This window comes from Cyprinodon variegatus, unplaced genomic scaffold, assembly GCF_000732505.1.
Source record: "Cyprinodon variegatus isolate N-32 unplaced genomic scaffold, C_variegatus-1.0 Scaffold1064, whole genome shotgun sequence".
Lineage (NCBI taxonomy): Eukaryota > Metazoa > Chordata > Actinopteri > Cyprinodontiformes > Cyprinodontidae > Cyprinodon > Cyprinodon variegatus.
Window position 1 is genome coordinate 10,815 of NW_015151517.1, and position 21,955 is coordinate 32,769.

General features: G+C 40.3%; 2 protein-coding genes across 4 annotated transcripts; one reads left to right on the forward strand and one right to left on the reverse strand.

The window, feature by feature from the left end:
- Nucleotides 1-258: 258 nt before the first annotated feature.
- cramp1 (cramped chromatin regulator homolog 1) lies at nucleotides 259-14,913 on the reverse strand. 3 transcript variants are annotated; one of them, XM_015399995.1, is made up of 20 exons: nucleotides 14,826-14,913; nucleotides 12,691-13,067; nucleotides 10,323-10,519; nucleotides 10,088-10,241; nucleotides 9,560-9,643; nucleotides 8,252-8,300; nucleotides 8,085-8,170; nucleotides 7,623-7,746; nucleotides 6,331-6,412; nucleotides 5,380-6,240; nucleotides 4,878-5,055; nucleotides 4,597-4,763; nucleotides 4,430-4,504; nucleotides 4,257-4,338; nucleotides 3,968-4,081; nucleotides 3,683-3,837; nucleotides 3,257-3,443; nucleotides 1,831-2,001; nucleotides 1,475-1,620; nucleotides 259-1,038 (listed from the first exon to the last, which is right to left on the reverse strand). In XM_015399995.1, the coding sequence occupies exons 2-20, from the start codon at nucleotides 13,064-13,066 to the stop codon at nucleotides 925-927; spliced, it is 3,402 nt and encodes a 1,133-aa protein (XP_015255481.1). In that variant the 5' UTR covers nucleotide 13,067; nucleotides 14,826-14,913; the 3' UTR covers nucleotides 259-924. The 3 variants fall into 3 exon arrangements, with proteins under 3 accessions (XP_015255481.1, XP_015255480.1, XP_015255479.1); XM_015399994.1 differs by lacking the exon at nucleotides 14,826-14,913 and adding an exon at nucleotides 13,453-13,595 and having other exon boundaries at nucleotides 1,831-1,998; XM_015399993.1 differs by lacking the exon at nucleotides 14,826-14,913 and adding an exon at nucleotides 13,453-13,595.
- A 1,495-nt stretch (nucleotides 14,914-16,408) lies between these two features.
- hn1l (hematological and neurological expressed 1-like) lies at nucleotides 16,409-21,722 on the forward strand. Its single transcript, XM_015400000.1, has 5 exons — nucleotides 16,409-16,592; nucleotides 18,416-18,567; nucleotides 19,127-19,278; nucleotides 20,302-20,338; nucleotides 20,916-21,722. Exons 1-5 carry the CDS (start codon nucleotides 16,537-16,539, stop codon nucleotides 21,155-21,157), a joined length of 639 nt encoding a protein of 212 aa, XP_015255486.1. The 5' UTR covers nucleotides 16,409-16,536; the 3' UTR covers nucleotides 21,158-21,722.
- The last annotated feature ends 233 nt before the right edge of the window (nucleotides 21,723-21,955 follow it).

Sequence of the window (21,955 nt, forward strand, 5' to 3'; positions counted from 1 at the left end):
CTTTACACTTTACGCTTAAACTAACTGCAGAAAACAATCTGAAATAATAGGGAAAATAACAACTAAAGTAATCATAGCCAAAAGAGGAGCATGTTGGAGTTAAGATAAGTATTTGATGATTAAAAACTATTCCAGAGCTGGAAAAAAAACACACGAAAAACAAGCGTTTGGTTAAGAAAGAAGCCAAAATTGACTTTTCGGCCAACTTCCAAAATAAAACTGCCTTTTTAAATGATCCTATTGAAATGAATGTTGTTGTTTTTTTGTGTAATTTCAAGCCAGTAGCTACAAAAATATCACTTCAGCAGAGTTAATTGTTAAGCTGCCATTTGGTGAGTGGCTGTAAGAAAACAAAAGGAGCTCAAAGGGAGCACTGTTGAATCTCACCCAAAAATACTGGGACCGATATGAGATGAATAACGCCTGAAATGTGGGCACAATGAGAAGATGCTGTCGCTGGTTTTTACATTACAACTTCATTATAGCGAGTACCTCATCTTAATTAGCCAGTTACTCGCTGCCATTTGTTAAAAAACATAAATTAACCACTTTTAAGGTCAGGTTTTGCACATTTTGCTGGATTTCCACATTTTACGGGTCTAATATAAGAGTAGAAACAAAACAACACAGACATACAGGAAAGGATGAGACATGACTGGTGAAAACCTTTTGTTCAGATATGGCATAGTATTTATCATGTACATGAGGTGGTGTTTTGTAAACACGTTAATTCCTCTAAAGTGTTGATTTTAAAGGGTGTTTTTTTCTTTTTATTTTAAAGAAGAGTTCAGGGGAAACCAAAGCTCAGGTTTCACCGTTATTATTGCACTTATACTCCAGGGCAGGGATGGCTTTGATGGTGAGACCAAGCTTTCATCCAAAGAGGAGGCAAAGTGATTTGTGTCCTCCAGATGGCTCTGTTCCTCACGGAGGAGGGATGGAGGGCTCGGTGACGGCCAGCTCCTGAGCCAGGTCATTGAAGCGAGCGATATAGTCCACGCTGCTCTCACTCATCATGCAGACAAGCTGAGAGTCCATCTGCAAACCAAACCATGACAACATCAAAACATTTTACTAAGAAGCGTAGAGGAGGCATTTTAGTTATTTAAAAAAGCCCTTCTGTTCTTAATAAAGATCACACTAACCAAACTATTTAATATTCTAGAGTTAGATGCAAATACAGCCTTAGATCTTTGGGGTTACCTCTGCAGCAACTTTGTTTGACTTACATTTAAGCCCAATTTTTGCATAAACATCTCCTATTAGATAGAGTCTGCCTAGCAACATTCAAGTCTAAAACTATCACTTAGCGTTTAACACTAAACAGTGATGAGTCACTTCTGTCCTGCTGGATGCCACCATCTTTTCTCACACTGAGATGTGAGATGATAGCTTGGAGAGAGGAACTGAGGATGTATGAATAAGGAAACGAGATGAGGAACATTGCTTTTCTCAAATTAAGGTGCAGATTTACCTCCGCCACATCAGGAAGGCCACGGGATTGGAAGGAGTCATGGGAATTGCAGTCCAGGAGACTAGGGCCGAGCAGGGCTGTGCCGCTCGAGGGGCCGGAGGGGGTGAGGGCGGTACGCCTGCTCTTATCAGGGGAAACCATACTAGCTGAAAGGGTAAAAAAAAAAGCAGAGGAATCAATGAACAGTCAGGAAAGCAAATAAGAGGATTTGCATTCAAAGGTTTGTTTTTCTAATACAGCTTGTCAGGTTTTATTCTCTCTTATGCAAAAAGCTCAAGCTTTTCTGAAAAGAATTCAATTAGATTAACTCTAAATTATGACCAGATGAGGAAAAAGTTTACTAAAAACAGACGTACAAAGGAGGCATCCCAGCGTGGAGTCAGAGGAGTCGCTGGGGTACCACTGAGGGTCATGGCTGGGAGACGGGATCCATCCTCTGGACGGGCTGACGGAGGGAGACGAGGCCAACAGCTTGGAGGGGTCTGCATTACCCAGCTTGGCTGGAGAGAGGGCGGCCTCCTCACCTGCTGGAAAACACATCAACAGATTAGAGGCTCACGGTTTTTCTCATTACATGAACACCAAGACTAATAAAAGAAAAGAATAAAAAAACTTGCATGGGAAGATTTTTTTTAATTTCCATCTATTTATTCCGTAATCCATTTTACAGTAAATTTAATCTGGTATTTTTGCTTTTGGTGTGATTCCTTGTAAGTGATTTAAAGACAAAAAAAAACTGTAATCAGCACCGTGATTATTACCCCATTTACACTACCCTTTGAAAACCGATCCATGCCGAGACCGGTCCGAGCTTGGATCAGTTAACCAGGCCGAGCTCGGTTCTGATGACCGTTTACACATCACGCTATCTCGGTTCCTCGACTTGTCGCCTCCGAGTGACGATCTGCGGTATTACTGCCAGTATTGAAGGAGAAAATCAAGCAGTTGGTGGTGGTAATGCGCCAAAAGTTGTTTGCCAACCGCCATAAAACACAAGAAGAAGAAGACGAAGAAGGAGGGAATCAGAAAATCAAAATGTTGCATGGAGAAGATTTCCTTTCTTGTTTATAGTTGTTCTTCTTCTTCTGCTTTGTGTTGGTTGGCAAGCAACTTCCAGAGGGGCATTACCGCCAACTACTGGAATGGAGTGTGAATCGGGATGTGCAGCCAGACGGAGATGACTCGTTCTGCTCAAGCGCTCTTGTTATCAGAGAACCGAGCCAGGGAAAAACCGAGCCGAGCCCACCTCTGGAACTGGTCTGCAGTTAGCTCGGTTCAGTTGTGTCTAGCTCGATTCAATTCAATTTGCTTTCCATTTACACACGATAAGTTATCTCAGTTACTGAGCTCGGACCGGCACAGTTTTTGAAGAGAAGTGTAAATGGGGTATATGTGATTTATGAATAATTCTAGTAGAAAAGGCTTCAAAACTTAAGAGATGATTTGGCTCAAAACAGACAGGTTGGCGAAGAACAAACATCCATCTGGATTTTCTCGTTAAAAACTTGGCCAAATGATGAGAATTGTTCACCTTTATTAAACTTAATCATCAAAAGTATCAAAAAAAAAAGTATCAAATAGATTACGATCATCAGGAATGATTTCCAGAGAACTCTTAACGTGTGATACAGCCCACATATGAACAGAGGAATGTTGGATCTCTCAGGTCTCCAAACAGGTTTGACAGTGAAGGAGTTATTAACCAAAACCACTTCAGGTGTTGCAGGTACATCTGTCTGCTTGGAGGCAAAGTATGAAGGAGTTTAGGGCGTCAAGACGTACCGTAGTTTGTCGAGTTAATGGCTAGTTCGATTATGGAGTCGCTAATGTGTGTCTGAGGTTCTCCAGGGGTGAGGGCCTCCTCCGGGGGGCCTGGCAGAGAGATGTCCAGCAGTGAGACGACGCTGGGTGGAGAGAGGAGGGAGTCCCCACCGCCTGTGGCTCCAGGAGATGGAGGAGGTAGACCGTTCTGTTGAAAATATGATACAGTTATTCATCTAAAAGAGGGCATCGTTTAGAGCTAGTTTTTGGATAACAATAATTTAAAAGTCTAAGAAAAATGAGTAGAGTGGCTCAAAAGATCAACATTTATTTTGAAGTATACATTAAAAAATCCGTTCTCCTTGGAGGGTGCGATCACATCTTTTGCATCATGTCTTAATGAGCTCAGCTGGGAGGTGTTATTGTATGAACAGTAGGCGTACAAACCTCGGGGACATTCTGCTGCAGGAGCTGAGAGTCTGCTGCAGCATCAACAGTGGGTGTTGTTGGGAGAAGAGCGGCGTTAACAGCAGGGGAATCCAACTCCCCACAGGGGCTGACAGGGATGATGCCGGCAGTCTTTGCTGCCAGGTCGATGGCGCCTGAGAGAGAATCCAAGAGTCAGATACAAAAAGAATCACATTTGGACATCAGGAAGACCTAAACTGAAATCGGTGAGCTGTGTAATAAAACCTTAGAATAAAAAAAGGATAACAATAAAAAAGTTCATACTGGACAGCTGGCTGGGCACTGTGGAGCCGCCGGACGCAGGAGGCGAAGTTTTGGTCACTGGAGGGCGAGAGGACGGAGCCAGGCGAGTGTTGATTGGCCGGAAGGATCCAGTTCCTGGTGGAGGAAACAGGAAGTGAGAGAGCAAGCACTTTGTTGGCGATGACAAAGAGAAAATCAAGTCCCTTATTTAACTGTGACATACAAATAAGCAGTTTAAAGGATCAACTACTGAGAACTGGAAACAATTAAAGACAGAGATCCCTATCAGAACAAATGATCTCCAAAGTACCTGTAGCAGAGGAGTTGGAGAGGATGGAGAAGGAGCAGACGTGTTGAGGAGTGTCCCCTGTTGTCCTGGGGAGAAGCGTTCGCTGCCAATGATAACAAGAAAGCACATTGAATAAAGAAAGAAATGTATTTCCAATGATCTGTCCAGGGCAGATAAGGTCTTCCCGCTAATACCTGAACTACTAGAGGTTTCCGAAATTGCCTGTTCCGAGGTTTTCTCTGTCTGGAAAGGAAAAGATCTGACTGCATCTGAGGGGGAGAGCAAACAGGTGAATATCTGAGCAGAGTTAGTTTGGAAAGCATGTAACTGGGTGTGGAAGCCATGCTTTGCTGGGACTTACGCTGATGGAGTCCAGCTGCTGCCTGAAGGCCAGCTGAGCCTCCTTGTTGGGAGAGAACATTCTGTTGTGTCGCGAGCTGTTGGGAGGGAGCGTGGTGGGAACGGCGAACACGGTGCCTTCCGTGTCACCAGCTGACCCCAGCAGAGACCGAGGCAGGTTACGCCCACCTGGGGAAAGGAAGCAAGAGCAGGATGCCTGAAGGGGTCTCCAATAAATCTAACTTTCATGTTTACTCCATCCTAACACATTTGTCAGATCAGTGCCTTTAAAGTCAGAAATACCAGAGGCAGCTGCGTTTGGCGGGAGGGTCCTGGCCCCACGGACAGAGGCCTGGGTCCGGCCGAAGCTGGGGCTGCGAACACCTGAGATTGGGCTCTTTCCTGGAGGCGTTAGAGCCTGGTTCTGCTCCTCCTGGCTGGTCTTCAGAGGCGACGTGGCTGTGGAGCACACCTCTGAAACCTGCAGATAAAAAGGTAAACCACTGATGGTCAGTAAACAGCATCCAGCTCCGCCAACTTTGCAAGTCCAGGTTTCGACAAGAGTGATGCAGATTGAACCAGGCTACAATGAATCATGACTAATCTAAACCCGTGGAGGATTACTGCAGAGGAGAGCACCAAAGGCAACACTGACAGCCTTTGTCTTCACCCTCTGGCTCATTTGGGCTTCTCTAATCTAAAGCATCCCCCCCAAAAAATCTGATTATCTGTCATTCTGCAGACAAACAGGAACATCTATGTATAAAGTTACAAATAGACATAGGAGGTAGGTTTATATTCATACCAGAGGTTTAGGATTGATCTCAGTGGAAACCAGCTTTAGCAAGCAGCGTAACACCCTGTTCGTCCTGTGGGGCTTAGGTGGCTCTGAGGTTGCTCCGTTCTCCTGGTTGCTGGAAGCAGCGGCGGCCGGCTGCCACTCGTACTCCAGCTGCAGCTTACCTGGCTTCCCAAACATCAGGTAGAGCTCAGCCAGGGTAACATTTTCTGCATCGCGTGCGCTCCACCCCTCCTCCCTGATCTGTTCTACTGTCCGTTCTTTTGCTGGGGGTGAAGAGCCCTGTGACACATTCTCCTCTGAGACAGTCACTGCAGCTTTGGCTGCATTTGGATCTGAGGAGATCCCTGTGCTCTGCTCCTCTTTGCACTGATCTGATAGGAACTCCTCGCTGCCATTGTCCTCCACTGCACTACATATCCTCCCAGTCTCTGTAGATACTGTCCCGTTTCCCTCTTCTGTAAGAGTCACAGTCTGCTGAGAGGAAACGGAGCACGGTGGAGGTTTCTTCTCCTCCAGCTTTCCAGAACCGTCTGGTGATGGGTCAGGGTTAGCCGCCGCAGAAGCGCTGGCAGCAGCAGAGCCTCCTCGTCCAGATTTGCTGCCCCCTCGAAGAGGCGCCGCACTTTGGATGCCCAGGATCTGGACCGCCGGCAGCTCTTTGACACTGGGCCGGCTCTTGCCGCTTTCTAACCAGTGGACGGTGCACGAGGCCTTGGAGTGGACCACCCGAGCCACACCAGGCAGGGTAGTCAGGGCACTGTTCTCTGCTGGGAAGAGCGTGAGCTCCTGCTGCTGGGCTTTGCTGGGAGAGTCTGGACTGGACTGGCTGCCTTCTAGAGCCTCCCGCTCCATGAGACTCTTCAGCTGGAGCGTCAACGTTAAGCACAACACACGGTAGGAGAAAGTAAGTCTTCTAAAAACAACCTGCAAACCTTGACATGTTTTTTAGGATACAATTCGCTGGTCTTGGTAAGCCCACTTCTGTTTCAGGTACTCGATGAGGCAGGAGACTTTCCTGTGGAGCTCCACCACCATCCTGTCGGAAAAGAGAAAAACAACAAGAAGATTTGGTTAAAAAAAAAAAGTCTGTGTTCTAAAAAAAAAAAAGTCAAGATTAAGTCATAAGATATTTAAAAACAAGAACCAGCAACAAATAAATACACATTCAGCAAGTCCTCCCTTAATCCCATTATTTTAGCAGCTACAAAGAAGCTTTTGGTTTAATTCAAGGGGGATACTTAACTGCTCCTCTAAAAACTGGAGAAGCTCATTTATATTTGCAGGGTTCCCAGATTGCCTGCATCCTAGATTTTTAGTGTAGTTGATAGATTTACAACAGGAATGGAGTCCAAAAGGTTTAGCCTACTTTCATCATTCCCAAACAATGATTTGATTCTGGATTTAGGATCATTGCCTGGTTGGAGCACTGATCTCAAACTGACCCGAGGATAAAAGGATGCGCATGGTTAACCAACACAACAGCAACCACCATGGCTCAACCCAGGCTGGAAGATGCTGCAACAACAGCCAGAGAAGAAAGCTATTTTTTTTTTCCAACTGAGCCTTTATTGTGATTACTTGTGCCCATATAAACAGGCCTATAGATGTAGCACTATGGCAACAATTAAAAATACTGAAGAGGAGACCGCCCCTCTTGTCCATAAAACAGAATAATGATAAGGGCTGCTAATGAGCTCCATCCTTTCTGCTAAAAAGAGAGGCTAAAATATTCAGCCAAAATACAATTCAGTGTGGATGCAAGAAAATTCACTTGTTTTACCCATTCCTGATTATAAAATAAACAAGGTCTGTTATTTTATTTCTTCCACTGAGAAATATAAAAGTTATATAATAAATTGTTATACAAGTAAAAAATGAACAGGGCCTCATGCCCATAGTTGGTGTATATAAGGCTCTAAATGGGAGTATAAAGCTCCAAAGCATGCCAGCGCTACCGACAGGGACCTGCTCAAATACTAGATGAAAATAGTCAGAAAACAGGAAATCAAACCGCTTCCTTTCCAAAAATTAAAAGGTCATGAATCACTGATCTTTGCTGCAGGAAAATTTAAACATGAGCACTTACTGAATCACATCTATTTATAAAAAAAAAAAAAAAAACAGGAATTAAAGCTAAGGAGCAGCAGGGAAACCTGACACCAGATTAACAGGCTTGTTTGAATAAACAGGACAGAAACTTTACATGCAAAACTTTAGACTGACTGGTTTATTTTGACATCCCCTACCTGAGGCGGGGATTGTGGGCTAAGCTCTGAACACGGGCCCAGGAGTGGTTACTGCGTGGCTGGAGCTCCACCGCCACCTTAAGAGGAAGGCGCACTGGCTTCTGGTCTTCTTCATCACTCACCCCTGCAGAAAAAAGGACAAACCACCAGAGATGAACACAACCTCTTCCATAAACTCTCTCATTGTTACCCTTAAGTGGAAGTTTTGTTTTTCCCCCCATTTTTTCGAACAATTAAACACATTAAATGTTAAAAAAGATGGGGATGGATTCATTTTGGAAGCAATAATTTCCATCTCTGCTCATCCCCATTTTCTATTCAGTTACCATGGAAATGAAATCAGCATGCTTCCTGACCAAAACCCCGCCCCCACCTTAATATTTGTTTCTCATATTCACATCGATTGTCTTTCAATTATTCTGCATAAGCGGAATGTGCTTTTTGGTTACGTCCAAAGCTCACCATCTGGATCGCATAGTTTCTTCAGTGCTCGGCACATGGGGGCTTTGATCCGTAGGTTTCTCCCCTTGGAGCGCACAGTGGTGGCCCTACGAAGATATCGGTAATTCTTTAGTTCATTTAACTCATCTTGAATGTCCTCATCACACAAACCGAAGACGAAGGCTTACCCCTGCTGGATGAGTTCATTCAGCTTTGCGACGTTCTTCTCATCCATCACTGTCAAAGACAAAACAGAAAGCCAGAGAGCTAATGACGTCTTTGTCCCTCAGGTGTTACAGGTTTAATCATATCCCTTAAGTCCCTGCCAAAAAAATCAATACACAGCTCCTTGACAATGTGTAAAGGGCCCATAAGGTTTTCTACCATTTTATGTTTTAATAAACTTTATTTCATTTGATTACTTTGTGATAGACCAACACCTTTACAGGTAAAAGGTGGGTCTCCTAACTAAGAGCAATTGGTTGTTTTACAACGAACAATGGGATGGCATTCAACACTTTGAAGAGCAAGCTGTGTGCATCTGGAAGAGAGAATTAATAAAAAACATCTGTTACAAAATTTTTCATGTCAAATTAGATTCAGGTCTGGACTTGAACTAGGCCACTCTTACACAAACATGCGGGAAAAAAATGGTTGGTAAGCCTTGTTTAATTAAAAAGAAAAACCTAGTGGTGACGTGTTAATAAATAAAATTATTTTATGAAAATAAACAAATGAAAGTCAGACGTTGCTTGATTAAAAAAAAAAAACTACAACGAATGCCAGGTTTAATTCAGGACTAGAAAAGACTGTAAATAATGTGACCAAAGGAACATTTTAAATCAAGGTGTGTCCACTAATTAGCATCACAGGTGTCTTAAATCTTGTAATCAGTCATTGGGTCCATATATAGAGCTACAGGTAGTCGCTGTTCTGCTTGTTGACATGGTGTATGCCACACCCAACATGAACCAGAGGATAAGAAGGAAAGAGTTGTCTCAAGAGATGAGAAGGAACATTATAGACAAGCAGGTTAAAATTAAAAGCTAACAGGAGGAAAACTGAAGACAGATCAAAGTGACTGATGATAAATGATGCCTATGAAGGTTTTTTGCAGACTTTCCCAAAGGAACTACCCCATATAAAGCTCCATCATTCTCCCCATTTTCTCTAATCAGCTTCTCTGCACCTGCTAAAGAAAAGCATTCCCAGAGCTTGATGGTGCCACAAACAGAGAGTTTGTTCTGGAAGATGTACAGGTGTCTGGACCAATTTAGGTCGACCTTGTTGCACGTTTGATGCGTTTCCTGTTTGTCTTTCATGGGGTTCACGGATTATAACAAACTTTTCTGATTCTACTGTGTCCTTTTCCTTACACCTCACACTCAGATGCTACTTTGTGATGGTCTAATCACATAAAATCAACTGCAGGTTTCTGTTGCTACCCCAAGAAATGTGGTACAGCTGAAGGCTTGCAAATACAAACTTCCACTTACATCCTCCAACTTTTTTGCGCAGCTCGGCATAGCAGATAAGACCGTACAGCTCTTGTGAAGATTTTTTCAAAACACGGGAGTAAACTGTAAAGAAAAGAGGGACAGAAGTCACATGTCTGGAGCAAAAAGAACTGTGTATGCTAGGTAAAGATAACAACCATAGCTAAGGAGGCTACAAGTGACGAGGCCTCAGCCTTATCTAGTGAACATTTCTATCTCATGTTTAGAGTCTCTCCAAAGAGAATAAATGTCATACAGAACCTGTTTAGTAGATTCATGTTTAATGTTTGTATTGTAAAAATACCCAAAATAAATACACACATCTTATTCATAAACATGTTGGACCTTAACTCAAATCAATACTCCAGCTGAATCATCACCATTTAACTTAAAGTTACAGACATCTCCAGCCGGATGGGTTCAACGCACAGAAAAGCTTAGATGAGCTGTTAGATGTCCTTCAGATTCGACAGACTTCCCTTTGCTTTGGATTTTATTTGTGGTTGTAATTTAGAGAGGGAAGCTCACCATTGGCAAAGTCGATGTGTTTGGAGATCTTGTGCCAGGTGCGGTAGTAAAAATGGCGGACCTGCTCTTTGTTCTTCACCATGTTGGCTGGCTTTCCTCTCTTTTTGTACTTCATTGCGATATTATTCTGGATGGCCTCAAAGTCCTTCCCATGCTGATGATTGGAGCAGCAAAGATTAGTGTGGAACTGAATCACGCAAGGAATTCGCAAATATACTTTGGTGTCGGTCTTCACCTCATAAAGCCCCTCAAAGAAGCTGTTTTTATCCTCAGCGCTCCACGACTCCCACTGCCGACGCGCTCGCTTCTGGTTTCCACCTGGCTCCTCTTTCTCAGCAGATCCCTGGCCCTTTGGGTTCTTGGAAACTCCTGCTGCTGAGCTGGCCACAGACTGTCCCACAGCCCCATGGGAGGAGGAACCGTTTTCTGCCCCTGTGATGCACAGAAGAGAGAAAAAGAGAGAGAGAAAAAAACCCCATTAAAAATATCCCTCCTTGACAGCGTTAAACACATCTAAAGCAATCAAGTAGGTGATTGGGAAGATGTTAACATAAATGCCTCCAGAGCCGCAGATTACAGTGTTCGACCTGAAGAGCTTCACATCTCTGTGGTAAAGTAATAGTGAGCAGGGCAGGAAAAGCAATCAATCCCTTCAAACAGGCCTGTGGTGAGCTGGTCCAAAACAAACTGCGTGGTGGAATCCACTGGCCAAATCCACCAGACACGACGCCAGGTGTCATTAAAACACACCATCTCAGATCACATGGCAGAAATAGGATGCTAAATAAACTAGACTTCACATAGAAATTGGGTTTGTTTACTATAGCGAATACATTTGTGGGAATCAGGCGGAGGCTTAAAATAGAGCCCTACAAAAAATCATGTGTGTGAATTTATAAATAAATTAGTAGTTATTTTGGTCTAAATGTCAAATAAATTTGCCTCATTAGTAGAGAAAAACGCATCAATTAAACTTGTTAAAGCAAAGCCATTCCTTTCATCAAGAAGCTTTCAGAGCTGTTTTTCAAAAGAAAATATGACATAAGAGCCAAAACAAACCTGTCTAACTTCAAGCACTACCTTTCTGTGGTTATTTTGAATTGGTTAAAAAAAAACTTGACAATGATTCCTTATTGACATACATTAATATAGAGAAGGCTAATTTTATTTAGTACAAGAAAGGAGGCAGGGAAAATGGGGTTCATTACTCTGATACAAGCAGAAATCCTTAAATTTCAAAAAGTATTTGAAAACAAGTTGGCTTTAAAAAAGAAATCAATAGCTTATTTCCCTAGTCAGCTGTTTAACATTGCAGCAGCAATATTTAGAGGGTGATTATAGTTATGGCACCGTGTATTAAACCTGTACTTGCCAAGAATAAATGCGTCCCAGTAGATCTCCTTTCATTCTCCTTATCAGTTCATCAAATGCTCGGAATTTAGGAATAATAGTTGGAATATTTTGATGACAAAAAGCATCAAGGGTAGTGCAGGAAAAGTGGATTTATTTAGTTTACTCCCTCATAGAAATATTCTGCAATGATACAACGATGAACTTTTGTCTGAATATTGTGCAGTCCCAGCATTACTGCATCAATACACCTGATTTTACTACTATTCCTGGCAGCAGTGAGGGTCGGACCGACTAAATCATTCACTAAGCCATAACATAGTAATAAACCGAAAACACAGTTTATTGCCGGCACCTTTTGTGGACATGTGTGAAAGTAAAATACAACAACAACTGGAAATGACAACTCTAACACATGGTCCGCTGTGATTGGCTGAATCGATGGATCAAAACCTAGATATTAAGTGTCTGAGGAAGTGTGATTTTACAATTTTTTATTTAAAAAAATAAAATAATAAATCAAACTACCGACTTAAATACCATACTGCTACTATGCTTAATTAGATAACGAATTCACCTCAAATTAACCCCATCAGGAAACCAGACAGCAACGGCTAATGCAGATGAGCTGAAGGCCACAACCTGAGCTGAGCCACAAGCTGATGACTTTGATGAGTTGATGCAGTATTTCATGCAAAAGAAGCAGTAGATGTGGAGTACGTGGACATACTGGCTTGAATTTCTTTATAAGAAGTCCTAATTATCTGCCTAATAGTAAGCATTATTAGCCTAAACTATAATAAGTCAAATACCTTAACTTTATCTATACTATCTATACATTATTTCATCCTAGATAAAAGAGGAATTATTGATATAAATAAACGTTTATATATATTGTATATTCCTGTAATTACTCTCATGTCCAAAGTGGATTTGCAACATGTTTCTGCAGATCAGTCCTTATGACACTGTGCTCCATTTCTGAGAAAGTGTGACTGAAAATAGACCCAGATAAAAATATAAGTTGTGACCACTCCTCCTTTGAACAGAATGATGTTGCAGCTTAAAGGATGGAGCTGTCATAAGTTCACCCTGAGTTAAACACTGCAAGTGCCTCCGGATTAAAAAGCAACAAAACACTCACAGTTTTGACCTTAGGGATAAACTACAAGCGGAGCTTGGAAGGTTAGAGAGCAGACCACCTACTGATCCAACCCATGCCCACTTGCCTTTGAGCTGATCAGCCACTGTACCTTTCGATTTTGCCCCGCCGTGCCCATTGATGGTGGATCCGATTGAATCCTTCCGTATCCGTTTGCTGGGAGGTCGGACACTCGATCGCAGAAAATGATGCTGGTCGTGACACGGAGGGGCGGGTTCCGCGGAGCTCTGGGGCTGCTGGTTCGAACCCGCTCCGGTCCGGTTCGGTGGGGACCCGGGTAGGACCGTGGTCGGACCGGAGCTGGGACCCGTGGTTGATGGATTAAGAATTTCCACTCGCTCCTCTCCCTTTGTACTGCGCTCGTCGCTCGCCTGCTCTCCGCTCTCCTCCTCGTCGCAACCTTCGGGCTTTCTGGACGGATTCCGCTTCCCATCGACACCGATTGCCTCCCTGGAGCCAAGTGTCATGCTGCCAAGAACACATTCAAGGGGAAATTGTCAAATCAGGAGCAAAGCCTTGTGCGAAATTAACTTCTAAAGACGACGGTCACTGTCTCTCAACATGGCCGCCGCTGTTTGTTTCAAATCCCCTCTTCAGTCCCGTCAAAACAAGACAAATTTTATAAAATATACAACCCAAAATACGTTAAAATGAGCACATGAAACCATTCAACGAAAAGTGGAGGTGGTTTACCAAGAACCGCTAGTCTTAAACGTGCAATAACATCGTAATAAATGAAACTAAATTCAAATGCGAGCGCTTTTCAGTTTAGCGCCCTGCAGGAACGACGACAAGAGATCTCCTCGCTGCGCTCGACCTCTAAATAAAGTATTTATTTCAACCCGATTTTTACCCATTATCGAGCTCTTCGGAGGTGGAACACGTCTTCTTTCTCTTCACCATGAGTCCTCCCTCTTTGCTTGGCAATTAGCGATCAAATTGAGCATAATAAAGCCGAAAGCGATCCCTCTGCTGTCTGCCCTCTCTCCTTGCTCCTGCTTCGACTGAGCTGAACTCTGCGCAGTTCAACTGTTTTCTATCAGCAACATTTACTCACTGAGTTTAACAGAAATTAAGCAAATTCAAATATAAAAACAACTTGCGGATTTTCAATATGCACCACCGACAATAGATGAACAATTTAGCAAAGCTCCAGTCATTGGAGCCCATTTAAAATACGGTGATTGTTACAGTCATGGTTGCAAATAAGACTTGAGAATACGTCACGATCACAATTAATCATCTCAGCATTTTAATCTATCTAATGCACAGTTTTTAACATAATGCTAAAATGAAATGGTTAGTATTTTTTTTTATCGACATATAATTGACAATCCTCTTAAATTTACCTCGAGCAGAGTTAGTGTGCACAAATAGAATTGAAGAGCAGACATATAACAATTACAATGTAATGATCTGTCATTTTATCAAATCTGATCTAATCATAGGCAATAACAGGGCAATCATAACCAAATAAAACAGCACAGATGGCAGTTAAATAAATATGAAATGCAAGAAAATGAATAAAAATACTGAAAAATGTCTAATATGAAAATAAAGAGGGGAAATGTATTTATTATAACATGAAAGGAAATATGTAAAAACCTTAATGTCTCTCTCTGGCTGATCAGACATAATCCACAACTCTGTGTGTCTGGGGAGGGGTGATAAGATTTTTTAAAATGATTTAATATGAACTTGGTTTTAAAGTTCCCATGCATTGCTATGATCACAAATAATAATGATCATTAAAAAAACAAACAAACACTGTGTGTCAATAGTTTAATGATCAACATCTCCAAAAGCTTCTTATATGCAGTGGCATTTCAGCAAAACTCTGACAACACATTAATCAACTAATTTAAATCACTTTTCATCACAGGTTTTTGATTTAGGAGCTTTGATGTTCCCATATTCTCCCAAACGACCTGACATAAAATTAAAATGTGAACAAAGCAATGGAAGTTTGGTTAAGTCAACTTTAGAGCTTTTTAGAGCCTGTGCTCTAAAAATGTGAAATATTAAACTTTGTGGGGAAAAAATGAAAAGACGATGGAGAAGGCGCTAGCTAGCATAGCTGCTAATGCTGTTTGGTTAGCCAACTTTACCGCTAAGTCGTTGAAACACACTAAAACGTTGCTTAACTTAGTCATTGATAGGTACAGTTTAGCCTAGACTCCAACTCTGTTAGGTTTATAATGACATACAAGTGAGTTTAAAAATTACCTGAAGTTGAAGCTTCCCAATTTTTTGTCCTAACCGAGAAGGAGGCTAGCATTGCTAACCGTCTTCAACCTGGTACCGATGACAGCTCCCGGGGAGCAGCGTAGTCCCGCCTACTACATCTCAAAACAAAGGCTCTGATTGGCCTACAATTTGCGAGGGCGGCAGTTTGAAAGATGACTGACAGAAACGTTCCCCAATCATTGCTTACGGAAGATCTACAAAGAACCAATTGTATTTTCCTTCCTGTCATGCCCCATCAGATAAAAAAAAAAAAAAAGAAGCCTTTTCCCTTTTTGTTTTAGTCGTTATCGTAACATTATATTTAAGAAACTATTATTTTTGAGAATAGGTTCCATCCAGAAAATTATTGAGGTTTGACAAACAAAACATTTAATGAACGGATTCTAGAGTATGCGTTTGGATTTGGCGTAGGGGTAAAAAAAAAAAGAAAACAAACAAAAAAACAAAAAAAAAAAACGTAAAAGTTTCCGCCATATTGTGAGTGTCATTTTTCAGGAAACACAATCACTGAGGGCCAGTTCTGCGTTCTAAAGAATTTAATGTGAGATTTATTTTATTAGTAAGTAACTGGCCAAATGATACATAACATTTTACTATATAATCTTAAAAAAATATAGGGGATATTATCTTATTAAAACTTCAAATTTGTTTATTTTCAGAGACATAGATGCACAGAGATATCCAATAAACCTTTTATTAAAGCCCCGTCATGACTCTAGAACCTCCTGAGAGGAAAGTCTGACAACTAGAGGTTCAGGGAGGCACGGCTCTGAATGGATTTCAGGGTAACACGTCATTCAAACATGCTGACATTTTTGAGCAGCATTTTGTAAAAAAAAAAAAAAAAGAAAAAAAGAAAAAGAAAGTCGAAATTGAATCCGAAAAAACAATTGGTCTTGTGAAAAAAAAATTAAAATACAAAGGGGCCGTTGCTGTTTTTTTTTTTTTTTTTTCTGCTGCAGGGGGCACTGGTGCACTTCTAGCAGGAACAGTATTTAAATGTATTAAAACATCGTTAGAAATTGGTAATTAAATCTTCCAAAATACTTTTAATAATGTGCAGGAAGAGCTTAAAAGTTAAGACAGCCCACAAACCTGAATCAGAGAAATAGGCCAAAATTTTATCATAGGAAAAGCTTGTTAATGGAAACATTTAACACAAGTTTAAAGGGAATGGGAAAGAAGAACCTTACCTAGTAAATGTTATTATGAAAGCCTAAAATTTGTACTGAAATAAGCATGTGATTAAATGTGAAAGGCTTTAGTTCTTCTTTTTAACACAAATTTATCGCATTAATGCTTAGCTAAGGCGAAATTGCCACTCACAATATGGCAGACACGTTTACAAATATATAAGAGTAATACTTAAAATTCATCTAAAGTAGTTTAAGTGTCTATATTACAAGTATAATAAGGAGATTTTAGTAAATATTTTAATGCTGATCAACGTCTCTATAGGTCCTGTCTATCATCTAGTTAACATTTTCCAGTGGTTATAGAATCGAGCGCACCTCGTCGTTGGCCACTGGAGGCTGACCAATAACAGTTCTCTACGTCACAACTAGGCGGGTCAAATTCTTTGGGAGGTTTGGTGGTTGGAGCGCAGACAGGGGGCGAAGTTGTTGGTCGTCTAACTGGCGGACGAAGAAGTTTCTTTCTCAAAACTTGGCGTAGTTCAAACAAAACCAGTATGACTTCGACGAACATGTTCCAGGGATTGGATACCGGTGGAAAACCAAGTTCAAGGTGATTAAAAATACCAATTGAGAGCTAATTTAGCTGAAACCGTTAAGGTTGATAAACGTTGTCGGACAACGTTTTCCGCTTTCTTGCAACGTCACCTGACTATATTATCTTTAAATACTATAGTTTCGATATATATTTATTTGTAGGATAACTTTGCATTATATATTAAACCAATTTACCAGTTTTATAAATACTATGAGTATTACTGTTTTAGTCAAACTCAAGCGTCTTATAGCCTTTATGCTAGCCTACCAGGCGTTGTCTGTCCCTGCGGAAGTGGAAAATGCTCCTCAGTCTGCTCCTTCTTTTGTATTCACCAATACAAGCGTGATCACATTGCTCTTGATACACATCGGCGTTTTTCGAAAACAGTAATGCGGTTTAAATCCACTAAATAGTAGCTATAGCCTCTATAAATGGCGTCAAACTCACTAGGACATGTTTTCCACGCATACAGCATTATTTATGAGTATATATATTTTTGATAACATGTAATTTAGCTGTGTTTACTGTTTGTCTGCCACACCATACAGATAGATTACATGTTTTCTATTCTTTTTTTAAAATATGGGACTATTTTGTGACTGTTCAACCAGACTCATTCTAAAAAATGGCTACTCATTCTTTTTGGTGGCTTTAAAAGAGTCATCATGTCGTCTTGAAAAGTAGGGAGGACGATTTTAGTATATCATTTAGGTCTGATTAAGCATTTCTGAACTGTATTAGGAGACCATTTGATGTTTTAGAAATTTTTCTCATTTCTTAAAAGACAAAATATATATATATATATATATATATATATATATATATATATAAACAAGGAAAAGATCCAAAACAACAGTTGTAGCAAGAACTGGGGAAAAATTAATGAAAACGTTGGTGTAAACTAAGCTCAACTCTTTGAATGGCTTAAGTAATGAACCTCTTTTTTTTCTGATTAAACCACATGATATATTTATCTTTTCCTGATCATAGAATTGTGAAAAATTCTTGATGTCAATCGCAGTTTTAGACTCTGCCAATTTCTTAGAATTGCTTCCTTAACAGAGGATCCATGTTCTTGGGCAGGGCAATTTATACAAACAAAAAGTCAAGTGAATATAATTACAGAATATAAATTGTTTACTACTGTGCAGGATTTTTTAAAATCCAATTTGAGATGAAATACAGAAAAACATCTTCTGAGGGCTGAGTTGTTTTAGTGGTTAACTGTATAGGGGATGTTACATAGCATTTCTGTCATCTCTGATCATACATTATTCATATATAGAGTAGAAGTGATGTCCTACCATTTGTGTAAAAGAGAGTGCAGTTCTAATTACTCAGCACAGAAGCTCCATAGGATTAAAATGTAGATTAAAAATCATTTAAATTGTCTCATATCAACATAAGCATGTTGGTAGTTCAGTTGGGATGTTTGGCTTTGCTGACTGGAAACCATGTTCTCAGTACATTTAGTAGATGCTTTCCTTTATTGTGAGACTTCTAAAAGTCTGAAAACATTCCTTAATGCTACAAGTTTTATGATGGATAAAGTTTGATTCATCATAAAAATAAAATAAAAAAAAGATATGGAACAATGTGTAATTGTTACTCAAAACGTATATAACAGTGTGTTTGGTTTTTTTAGCAATAAAAGCATGAGCAAAGGTTCTACATTTCCCTGCAATGACGTATAAATCAGCCTCTTAGTTTAGTGATATGGACTTAAAAAATATATATAATAAGAAGCTTTTCCCTGTATCTTTTTTAAATAAATATTTTCAAATCTAATGTAGATTAGAGGTATTTCAACAGGAGCTCTTACTCTTTTTCCCATGCAGGGTGCTGCGGCCTCCTGGTGGGGGCTCTAGTAACCTCTTTGGTGGCTATGAAGAGGATAATGCTCAGTCAGGGCGACCTAATAAGATGGCTTCTAAAGTTTTTGCCCCGCCTGAAGAGCCCCAGAATGTATCTAGACGCACCAATCCTCCAGGTCAGACCTTTTTTTCTTTGCTTTTTTTGTAATTTTTAGAACTGATGATGGTGAAAACCTAACCAAGGTTAAGCCGAAAGTGTGAAAGTTGTTACCATGATGTGATCGTTCCAGTATAAATAGAACTCCTACATGTTAGGCTCACAACTTTCCTGCTAGATTTTCCCATCTATGTTTTAAAAGTCAAATAGATGCTGAGCTCCGTTGAAGTGTTAAAGCTTTTCTAACTTTTGATAGAAACTCGTTTAAGGGTTACAGATGTTCATTACTCTATCGCAAAGAAAGTCGATAGAAATTGGAACATCTTTATTGTCCCTCAGTGGGGGAAGTAGGTGTTTCAATAGCAAAGATAAGCAAATTATATTATGCAGATTAGTACCAGGTGAAATATGACAACCAACATAAGAATTAGAGGTGGTACAGTAAGAGAAAACTCATAAGAGAAACCAAAACAGAACAGCTATTAAGAAGGATGATCTCAGATTCAGAGATATGTGAAATTGAGTAGATTTTCTGTCCCGATTGAATACTTCTGTCACTAACTAGAGACTTTGAGCAGGTGGGAAGAGTAGTGGGATATTTGGAGAACCCGAAGCACCAGCTCAGCCACAGAGGTCCGCACCTCCCTATGGAGCAACCAGCAACATATTTGGGTCTGCAGAAAGCACACCTGTACAAAGCTCAAGCCGAAGCCACCCAAACAAGCCAAAGGTAGGCCGGAAACCCAGCTTTAGATCACACTGCTCACTTCCCATCATACATTCAGCAGGTTTGGTTAATTAATTAAAACTTTTTTGCATTGCTAAATATTCAGTAACTTTTTATCTAAAAGGATTTAAGAACCAGGAGATTTTCTTCTTCTTTCAGGTTGATATGACTCTTTGTATAACCTTCTTACAGTCATAGAACGTATTGGACAGTCAGGATCTTACGAGGATACTGTGATTGACTTCAGTCCTTTCCTTACTTTGTGTTAATTCCTTTAGTTTGAGAAATAAAAATTTAAAGTCCCAGTTTTTTTGCAAAAATTGCCAAGTTCAACAAATCAAAACTCTGTCCCTTTATTTAAGAATAGAATCCAAATGTATAGAAGAGGGAGTGGCTAAATTAAGTTTGTATTGGCAATATATTTCAACAGCTTTCAGTTCCATTAAGATTCATGATGTTTTTTTGTGTGGTAAAATGCTGCAGCCTTTGGACTATGCAGCTGACTGATGGCTTGAGTGCCTTCATATAAACTTGGAAGAATCTGGGTCAAATATGAGACACTGTTTCAGGATAAATAGCAACGTCTTAGGTTGCTGCATTTGACAAAGTTTCAGTGTCTGAACCATGGTTAATTTGGTCATGGGATTTGCTGGTAATCTGCACCATTTGCTCAGGGAGGCAGTGGTTGAACTCTAAATTTCTCTTCCCTTCCTCATCATCTTTACTGATAATTTTGGTTTTAACATGAACCTTGATGAAAATTTAAATGTATTTGAACAAAGAAGAGAAATTGAAAAGCTGCACCTCAAAAGATTTTGACATTTGCAGGAATGTTGATTTGATCATATATTCTCTCAAACCTGCCACTATAAACTGTGTTTTATCATTTATTTTCCACTGGAAAACATTTTGCTGTTAACCTGTTTAATTTGTTTGTAGTTTCTCTGCAAATCTACAACACTGAATCTGTATACTTTTTCTCCCATTCATTTTATTAAGAAAATTATATCTTGGATTTTATTGCAGGACAATCTAAGTGTGGGACCTGAGCCTGAGTCACCAGGTGAGTCTATGCTGTGACTTCTTATGTGAAATACAGGAGATCATTTAGCTAAATTCATGAATATGGAATCAAATGATTGTAAATAAATGACATGATTAACTTCATACAGTTTTGATGCAGTATATTTATAATTGGTTAGTTATGATTCCTAAGAGCAAAGTAATTTTTTTTTCGTAGACATTAGGTCACATGGTTAAATGATTTTCTCCTTTTCAGGAATCTAAATCTAGCAGAGCTATTTCTTTCACTAATCCTGCTACTTATCGTAGAGACCTCTCTGTGTCTGAGGCAGACTGTAAACAATGTGGTGCTAAAGTTTTAGAAGCAGAACAGAAAGGAGAATTTTTCCCTCAGAGTAAACAAAGGGCCTCTGATAACTACTGCAGTAGATTCATTTACTGCCATGCTGCAGCCTTAATGCATTAGAGCAAAATTCTGCCATAAGTGTTACATCCCAACAACTAGAATGTATATGAAAACCAGTTTTATATAATAGCATTATGTTTAATCACTTGGATCTCAGCTGTGGTTCCTCTGTGATGGATATGAAGCAGCATTTCTTTCTTTGTTCTTTAAGCACCTGAAGCCAAAGTCAGCCAGCCAGAAGTGAAAGAGGAGATTGCCTCCCCGGCTCCTGCTCCTGCTCCTGCTAAGGAAGAGCCTCCAGTCATCTCAGCCAGTCCAGAGCCTAAGCCTGCTGCACCACTTCCTGACGAGACATCGCTCAAAAAGCATGAGCCTCACCTGGGACCTAAGCCTCGCTCTCACAACAGGGTCCTCAACCCACCTGGAGGAAAGTCCAGTGTGGTTTTCTACTGATGGTCTGAGCGCACCACTTCTCTCAGTGTTTGCTTTCTTTGCTTATCTCATTCCTGTTCTCCTCTCCCGATGGTTATTTCATCATTACCTGTACAATGCAAGGCATGCCTGAGGATTTTCTTTCTGTTGCTGGTGGTGTGCTCCACATGCAATTTAGAATTTGTGATTTCAACTTCTTTGCACTTTTCACACTGAGTCCTGTATTTTTTTTTTTTTGGTTCATCAATCTGCCTCAAACTGAATCCTGCTATGATACAATCACTCACAGTCAGCTTGCTAGGTATTTCACTATGACTGTATGATGATCAAACTTAGCTGTGCGGTTACTTGTTGGTTTTCATTTTGTGAACTGGATAAAGGCTAGATCTCCAAAATTAGATTTAAAGGCCTAAAATTGATGTGTGAATCTGTTCATCAGTTGTATGTTGTAAAAAAAAAAAATCAACTTTCTCTTGATATCTTTGACCTCTTTATCCTTACGGTTTCAGCGTTCAACCTGCATGACTGTTTAATTAGATGCCTTATAAAAAAAATTCTTTGCCTTAATATTTCTTTAACAAGTAGGCAAAAAAGATTAAAGCTGAAGCACAATCTGTGTAAGAATGGATGCCAAAAGAATGGAGCTAATATGAACACTCCGACTGATTTCCAAATGTTTCTCTTTGCAGTAATTCCATTTTGATTGTTTGTGAATGTATTGTTGCAGGTACCTCTCTGCTCTGTCCTTGTTGCTTGCATTATCAGAGAACATACTTTTCTTTTGCTTTGGGGTCAGCCTCTTTTTATGTTTTAAATTAA

Coding starts and splice junctions, on each gene's coding strand:
- cramp1 (XM_015399993.1), bottom strand. CDS start 13,502: ATGGTGAAGAGAAAGAAGACGTGTTCCACCTCCGAAGAGCTCGATAAT. Junction 8,301..9,559: donor GCGCAAAAAAGTTGGAGGAT/GTAAGTGGAAGT, acceptor TGTCTTTGACAG/TGATGGATGAGAAGAACGTC. Junction 7,747..8,084: donor GAAACTATGCGATCCAGATG/GTGAGCTTTGGA, acceptor TTTTTTCTGCAG/GGGTGAGTGATGAAGAAGAC.
- hn1l (XM_015400000.1), top strand. CDS start 16,537: ATGACTTCGACGAACATGTTCCAGGGATTGGATACCGGTGGAAAACCA. Junction 18,568..19,126: donor TAGACGCACCAATCCTCCAG/GTCAGACCTTTT, acceptor GACTTTGAGCAG/GTGGGAAGAGTAGTGGGATA. Junction 19,279..20,301: donor GCCACCCAAACAAGCCAAAG/GTAGGCCGGAAA, acceptor ATTTTATTGCAG/GACAATCTAAGTGTGGGACC.